This window comes from Lagopus leucura, unplaced genomic scaffold (assembly GCF_019238085.1).
Source record: "Lagopus leucura isolate 7727_CA_CO unplaced genomic scaffold, USGS_WTPT01 189-0_obj-0_obj, whole genome shotgun sequence".
In the NCBI taxonomy this organism is placed as follows: Eukaryota; Metazoa; Chordata; class Aves; order Galliformes; family Phasianidae; genus Lagopus; species Lagopus leucura.
In genome coordinates this window covers 116,527-123,487 of record NW_024966653.1, presented here as the reverse complement: position 1 = coordinate 123,487, position 6,961 = coordinate 116,527, and the positions used below count along the sequence as shown (strand labels likewise).

At 63.5% G+C, this 6,961-nt stretch overlaps 2 protein-coding genes across 4 annotated transcripts; one reads left to right on the top strand and one right to left on the bottom strand.

Annotated features, from left to right (window-relative positions):
• Nucleotides 1-1,293: 1,293 nt before the first annotated feature.
• S100A1 (S100 calcium binding protein A1) lies at nucleotides 1,294-3,690 on the bottom strand. The gene is made up of 3 exons (XM_042893364.1): nucleotides 3,374-3,690; nucleotides 1,633-1,781; nucleotides 1,294-1,545 (listed from the first exon to the last, which is right to left on the bottom strand). Exons 1-3 carry the CDS (start codon nucleotides 3,588-3,590, stop codon nucleotides 1,402-1,404), a joined length of 510 nt encoding a protein of 169 aa, XP_042749298.1. The 5' UTR covers nucleotides 3,591-3,690; the 3' UTR covers nucleotides 1,294-1,401.
• A 1,776-nt stretch (nucleotides 3,691-5,466) lies between these two features.
• On the top strand, nucleotides 5,467-6,896 carry S100A13 (S100 calcium binding protein A13). Of its 3 annotated transcripts, none has more exons than XM_042893367.1 (3): nucleotides 5,467-5,556; nucleotides 5,816-5,998; nucleotides 6,316-6,511. In XM_042893367.1, the coding sequence occupies exons 2-3, from the start codon at nucleotides 5,840-5,842 to the stop codon at nucleotides 6,451-6,453; spliced, it is 297 nt and encodes a 98-aa protein (XP_042749301.1). In that variant the 5' UTR covers nucleotides 5,467-5,556; nucleotides 5,816-5,839; the 3' UTR covers nucleotides 6,454-6,511. The 3 variants fall into 3 exon arrangements, with proteins under 3 accessions (XP_042749301.1, XP_042749303.1, XP_042749302.1); XM_042893369.1 differs by having other exon boundaries at nucleotides 5,816-5,992; nucleotides 6,316-6,494; XM_042893368.1 differs by having other exon boundaries at nucleotides 5,493-5,556; nucleotides 5,835-5,998; nucleotides 6,316-6,896.
• The last annotated feature ends 65 nt before the right edge of the window (nucleotides 6,897-6,961 follow it).

The window sequence follows — 6,961 nt, the reverse complement described above, 5'->3', positions numbered from 1 at the left end:
CCCAGCTGCAATCACACCCTGCTGGCTCCCGTTCAGCTTTTCACCCCTCTGGACCCCCTCCTGCAGCTCTCTGTACCACGGCTCCTCAAACCACTTTTATCCAACCCCAAACCTTCCTAAGAGCGGGATTTTCCCTGAGTGATGGGATGGGCTGGAGCCACGAACCCAAAATCACATCGGAAGGGGGGGGGGGGGGGGGGGGGGGGGGGGGGGCGGCGGGTCTGCCCAAGGACCAGCAGGAAACCGATCTAAAACCCACCACATATCCCAATTTCTCCATTAAACACCGCAAACCACCAGCCTACCAGCACAGCACCGAGCCGAGGCCTGGCCCAACCAATCCCAAAGAGCTAAGAGACGTGAAACAGCATCCAAACGACCCAACCCCCCCTTCCTCCCAGGACCTGAAGCAGCCCTGCGGCCTCCTTACAGTCTCCCCCCCAGCCCCACACACAAAAACGCCCCGGCCTCCCCTCAGCGCTCCCCTCAGTCTCCAACCCCATTTCTCACCGAAGCAGACGGTCGCCAGGTCTCCGGTAGGGCTGCCTGCTGCCTGTTAGCGGCTGTGGGGCCGGGGCTGAGCTCCACCGCCCGCTCCCGCCGCACTCGACCTCCCGCAACAAAATGGCGGCGGCGGTCGCAGCACCCGCCTTCTTCCCGCCGCCCAGAGCACAGCCGGCCAAAATGGCGGCGCGGAGGCGCAGTAAGGGGCGAGCACAGCGTTGTCCGCTATTGGGCGGACGCGGTAGTCGTTCTTCTCTGCCATTGGTCAACCAGTGCGCTGTGGGCGGGACTTTGGCCAGGGTGGGCGGGGCTACAGTCGCGGCCCAGCTGCGCACGTGCGTGGCTCCGTGCGGGGCGCTGAACCCCGCGGCGGGGCCGGGGCAGCGCGGTGCGGTTAGGCCGAGACGTTCTGGAAGGCCTGACGGTGCCTCCATCCGCTTCCGTGGCCCGGTTGAGCCTGTGGGCGTTGCGAGGCCCTGAGGCAGGCCGCGGCCTGGCAGACGATGGCGCTGGCGGCCCTGCGCTGTTCAGTGCGAGATCAGAACCGGTTCCTCCCGCCCCGCCCGGCGCCGTGCCGCGCCGTGTCTCCATGGGAGCGACGCCCCTTAGCCCCCCCCCCCCGCAGCTCACCCCCCATGCGGGGCCGGGGTCACCTTCCCAGTAGTGCTCAGCCCCAATATGGGCCCGTGGATGAGCCCAGAGCAGACATCCCCCCTTTTCCCTGGGGATGAGGGAGCTGACACAACGCTGCTGGTGGGATCGATGCCTTTATTGCTTAGCCAGGTCCCTGCAGGACCCCCGGGTGCACGAGGAGCAAAGGGTGGACATGTGGGGTGGGGTGGGGGGGCTCTGCTTTTGGGGGTGCCGTGGTTGGGTGCTGTGGAGCTGGAGCCCGGCTCAGGCGTTCTCCCAGAAGAAAGTGTTGCAGGCCACGGTGAGGGCGGCCACCAGAACCACGTACTCCTGGAAGTCCACCTCCCCGTCGCCGTTCTCGTCCAGATCCTGCATGATCTTCTCCACAGCCCCCGTGTCCTTCTGGGTCTGGGGAGGGGACAGGACAACAGGGGTGAGCCCCGGGGGCTGGCAGCCCGCTGGGACGCCCCGTGTGTCCCCCAGCACAGCTCCTACCTCCAGGAAGCAGCCCAGCTCGCTCTGCAGCAGCTCCTTCAGCTCCTTCTTGCTCAGCTTGTACTTATCCCCCTCTTTGCCCGAGTAGTGGTGGAAGACGTTGATGAGCGTCTCCATGGCCCCTTCCAGCTGCGATGCCATGGCTCCGGCTGCGGGAGGCACCCGCTGTGTTACAGGGCCAGCCTTGGATCGCAGTTCTCCCCCCAGCCCCATCCTGCAAGCACCTGCACCCCCTCCCCACCCTGCACCCCCCAACCAGAAGCCATGCAGAACGCCATCAGCGAGGCTGTGGGGTGCCCCGCTCCCTCCTCCCCCCCTTTTTTAATGGGGCGCTGCTGCTGTGAACCCCCTTGATGGTATCAAACCATGGTGGGTACCCGCGGTCCCTCCGTCACCCGGTGCTCACCTGAGCTCCCCGCCGTGCCAAGTGCTGGGCTGGGCTGCCCAGGGATGTTAAATAAGCTCCAGGCCCCCTCCCTCCGGGAGGATCCGATACCAGGGCTGGACAGCCGGGCTGGCACCGTTGGGACGCCCCGCGCTGCCTTCGCTGGGCTTGGGAGGTGGGGACACCCCTGTGGCCCCGCTGCTCACCCCGCACCTGGAGGAGCACTTCCAGCCCTTGCAGTGCTTATGGGGCGCTTCGGGGTGCTCTGCGTCTCCCCCGTAACCTCACACATCCCTTTTTGCCACCTCTGCGGTCCCTTGGGATGAGCAGCAGTGGGATGCTGGGGATGGGGTGGGCCGGCTCTGGGTCAAACCGTGACCCCGAGTGTGACCCATTGGGCATCCCCCATCTGTCAGCGCTGTGGTGCGGGATGGATCCGGCCCCATCCCTCCTTGGTGGCTGATGCATGCGGGTATCCGGTGTCCTCGATGCCGGCGGGGGGAACTGGCGGGGGCTATCGGGTGACGCAGCGCGGTCCCCCCGCTCCCTGCTCACAGAAAGGCCCTTGTCCCATTAAAAAAGCCCCACAATCCCTGCCCGAAGGTTGCCTCAGCAACGGTACGGCTAAAGAAACCAGATTCCTGGCCTTGCTGATAATCCTGGCTCTCGTTACCACCCAGCATCCGCGCCACCCGGCCGTGCCCGCTGCTCCTCCCCATCCCTGGATGTCCTCCCCCCTTCCCAGAGTGGTGCTGAGCCCCCAAACCGGGGCAGCCTGGGCCGTCCCCGATGCAGGGGGCCTCTGGCTGCTGGGCTGTGGTGTTTTCACAAGAGCTGGGTGGTGCCGGACTCTTTATCCCAGATTCCAACCCTAATTTGGGGCTAATTATATCCTGCTCCCTTCGTTTCCACTTTCCGCACTTCCTGTCCCTGTGGCTGAGAAATGCTGCGGCGTGGGGACCCCCAAAAGCCAACATCCCCCTAACTGTGCCACCCTGATCCCATGGGGGTCCTGAGCCTGTCCTGGGGATGAAGAGATGGGGGGGGGGGGGAAGGGGGTTGGATTTGGGGTGAATTGCAGGATTCTGGGGGCTCTGCTGCTGGCCTGCAGCTGGAATAGCTCGAGTGGCTACAGAGGAGGTCTGGATGGAGGTGAGGAACCCAGATGGAACTGTTTGGATGGTCTGGATGGAGAGGGTGATCCTGGGGGAAAACACAGGCACTGCGTCGCTCCACGACACGCTGCCTTTTTTCCATTAGGACCCAGCAGCCAGCATGGGGCAGGAGCAGAGCCCAGGGCATTGGGGGAAGGCTGTGTGCAGCCCAGAGTGGGGAGCAGACCCCGGTGTCACTCACGTGTCGCTATGGGGGGAGGTTGGCGGCGGTGGCACCTTCGTCCCCGTCTCAGCAGTGGGCAGAATGCGGCCGCCCCTTCCGGGACTGCCTGACCCTGGCACTGCATGGCCTGCACAGCTGCTGCAGGATTGCCCTGGGTGTAAAAATAACCCCGATCCCTTGCAGCCTTTGGCACGGGTGGGTGACGGGAGCCAGGCGGTGGCCATACAGCTCCCATCACTGCGTTGAGCTCAGCTGGGCTCTGCCCCGCTTTTATCAAACCCCAAACCTTCCTGAGAGCAGGAAATGCTCGGGTGTTCCCTGAATGGTGAGCTGGGTTGGAGCCACGAACCCAAAATCACATCGGAGGGGGAGTCTGTCCAAGCAATGGGACCGGGTGCCACCCGGCCTGTCCGCACTGGCAGCTCCCCGGAACAGCTCTTACCAAACTGGGAGCAGCGAGGGACGTGCCAGGAGGTTTACACACAGCCTGGAACAGGTTTCAGCCTCTGCGACTCCCGTGCTCCACTTTGACCCAGCTAAACCAGTTGCTCCAGTTGCTGCTGGTGCCGGGGCTGGGCTTGATCTTGTCTCTCCGATCCATCGCCGGAGCTTGGAAGAGGCTTTTCCATCTCTGGAGTCTGGGAGAGGAGAAGCTGCTGGGTGTGCGCTGTGCCGTGGTTGGGGACATGGCGGTGGCACGTGGTCTGGTGGCCTTATCCCATCACCTCAATGGATGGGGTGGGCGATGAGTTTGGGACGGTGTCACAGCCTGCAGTCACCCTCCCTGGTGGAGCAGGACGGGCTGGAACAGCACCAGGATGTGGTGGTGGGCACCGACCCCACATCTGACCCCAAGCTTTCACCCCAGGACCTGCAGTCCCTGCGATGCTCACTCGTCCTGATAGCGTTGGGGACCCTGAAGCCACCACTCCCTACATGTCCCCTCCTGGGGCCATGCAGCGTCCGCTCCCTCCTCACCCCATCCTGGCACCCCAAATTCCAGGGGTGACGAGTCACGGCCCGCCTGGCTTTGGGGCGCTGACTCACCCCCAATTTGTCCCCGTCCCTTCCGAGCCTGACTCACCCCGGCGGTTTCCCATCTCGGTCCCCTGACGTGGGGCTCAGCGGAAGGGCTGTCCCCGTCCCCCTGTCACCCCGGGATGGGGACGGACCGGATGGAGTGCAGGAAGGCAATTCCTGCCCCGTGAGCTGGTGTGACGGGTGTGAGGGTGGGGATGGGCTGCCTGCTGCTGGAGTCACCCTGTCCCCATGGATGGGTGGAAAGAGTGCGTCAGGGTTGGTGACACTGCCCTGCGCTCTGCTCCAGCTCCCCAAAACGGGTGGCTGTGGGGTCCCCAAAGGGACGTCCCTGCATCCATGCACTGCAGTGGTGGGGGTGCTTGCCCTGTCCTTGCTCATTGTCACACTCGGTGTCACCTGGCCTTGGGGACACCCCAAAAACCTCTGCTCTGGTAGGGACCAAGGGTGGACAGCAGTTAAGAGGATGCTGTGCTGCTGCTGGGGAGGGTCCCTGTGTCCCCTCCATCCCGTGCCACCAGTGCTGTGCCATGGGGAAGGCTCAGGGCGCCGTGGGAATGGCTGTGCCGCAGCGGAGCCGTGCTGGGGCTGCTGTACACCGCGATTACAGAGGAGCGCTCGGGCAGTTCCAACCTCCTAATTAATTTGGATTAATTAATTTTCACAAAGCCCACTATTAATAGGGGTGATGTCAGCCGGCGGTGAGTCACAACTCTCACTTGGAGAAGGGTGATCCCAGCCCAGGCTTCGCAGCTGGGACAAACTGTTATGGGATGAAAGGGACAAAGGGGACAGCGTTGCCATCCCATGTGTGTCCCCATTTCTATAGCAAAACAGAGCCTGGGAAGCACTGGGGAAGGGGGGGGAAGGGGGGGAGGTACACACCTTGCACCCTACAACCATCTGGGTGGCTCAGTGCAGCGAGTGTGCCCTGGGACCCCGTGGTTCATCCCATAACCCATCCCATGTCCCCACTGCACGGTGCTGGCTGTGCACGGAGCGCTGCTGCTGTGCGGGGAGGGGACGGGAAGCTGCTGCCGGGCGGCGTCTGCAACGGGAAACCCAACGGAAGCCCCGCCTGAGGGGGGGGGGGGGGGAGGTGAGGGACCGCGCACTGCAATCTACCACTATAAGACCCCGCTGGGGGGCTGCAGTTGAGTGGGGTAAGTGGGATCACCGCCCCCATCCTCACCCTCTGGCAACGGCCGTGAGGCCCCGCGGTGCCACCGTCCCCTTCCGGGTGTCAGCTGCCCTCCCCCGTGGCACATGATGGCTGTGGGGGGGGGGGGGGGGGTTTCATCCCTGCGGTGTAGAAAGGCAGCCCCCACTTCTGCAGGGCTGAGGCCACTCAAATTCGCTGCACCTTATGCTGGGAATGGTGGGGGTCCTCGCGTCCCACTGGGCATCACCCCCTCCCCCCAGGACGCTCCTCTCCCCGCAGCCCCCATGGCTGCAGCTGAGCTGACCCCAGTGGAGACGGCCATCGAGACCATCGTCACCGTGTTCGTCTCCCACACGAGGAAGGAGGGTCGAATGGGGACAATGACAGCCACCGCGTTCCAGGAGCTGCTACGGCTGCAGCTGCCCAACGTGATGAAGGTGAAGATGGGCTGCGGAGGGCTGGCGGTGGGGGGTCCTGGTCTCCGTGGGGACACTTTGAGCTGTGGGGCTGTTCCCTGCGTCTGGGGATCTGTGAGAGTGGAAAAGCAAAACTGAAAGCATCCCAGAAGGGCTGAGGTGCTGCAGGTGAAGGGGCCGCGTGCTTCTGTGCTGGGGGGGGGGGACTGACAGCGTCCATCTGTCCATCCGCCCCTCTTGTTTCCTCGGTCTGGGCTGTGGTGCTGCCCCTCGTGTCATCCCCCTATGGGGACAGAGGTGTCCCCTGGTAGTGGTGGCCATCTGTCCCCATGCCCTCCCTTTAGGATGTCCCCTCCCTGGAGGAGCAGATGCGGACGCTGGATGTGAGCACGGACCAGGAGCTGACGTTTGAAGAGTTCTGGAGGCTGATGGGCGAGTTGGTCCGGGCCCTGTGGAGGGAGAGGGAGGAGAGGAAGAAGTGATGGGGATGGGGGGACGCTCATGAAGCAAAATAAAGAAGTTTTCATGGGCCTGGACATCTCTGCTATTCTTTGTGGAGCCTCCTGACGCAAGCAGCTCTGCCACAGAATCACAGAACCAACTAAGGTTGGAAAAGACTTCCAAGATCATCAGATCCAACTGCCATGCCCAGCAGCCGTGTCCCTCAGTGCCACATCCATACATTTCTTGACCAGATCCTGCCGTCTCCAAACTGCCTTTGTGCTGATTTGGATTGCAGGGTCCCACCTGCACCCCACGTACACAACAACGGGGTCCCACAGAGCAGCAGGTTGCACCCACGGCACTGCAGGCCTCAGCAGTGATGCTGTGGGCATGCAGCCACCTCCAAGCCACCTAGGTGGGGTTATCTGGGGATGCGACCCAGTGCATGGTGCATGGTAGCTGGTGCATGGTACCCAATGCTCAGTGCATGGTACCTGGAGCCCAAAGCATGGTACCTGGTGCCCAAAGCATGGTACCCAGCGCATG

What these genes read in the sequence shown, in the direction of transcription:
- S100A13 (XM_042893368.1), top strand. Translation starts at nt 5,840, where the DNA reads ATGGCTGCAGCTGAGCTGACCCCAGTGGAGACGGCCATCGAGACCATC. An exon ending in CCAACGTGATGAAGGTGAAG is followed by an intron (nt 5,999 to 6,315) that starts ATGGGCTGCGGA and finishes CCCTCCCTTTAG; the next exon opens with GATGTCCCCTCCCTGGAGGA.
- S100A1 (XM_042893364.1), bottom strand. Translation starts at nt 3,590, where the DNA reads ATGGGAGCTGTATGGCCACCGCCTGGCTCCCGTCACCCACCCGTGCCA. An exon ending in ACCTCCCCCCATAGCGACAC is followed by an intron (nt 1,782 to 3,373) that starts GTGAGTGACACC and finishes TGCCTCCCGCAG; the next exon opens with CCGGAGCCATGGCATCGCAG. An exon ending in AGCTGGGCTGCTTCCTGGAG is followed by an intron (nt 1,546 to 1,632) that starts GTAGGAGCTGTG and finishes TCCCCTCCCCAG; the next exon opens with ACCCAGAAGGACACGGGGGC.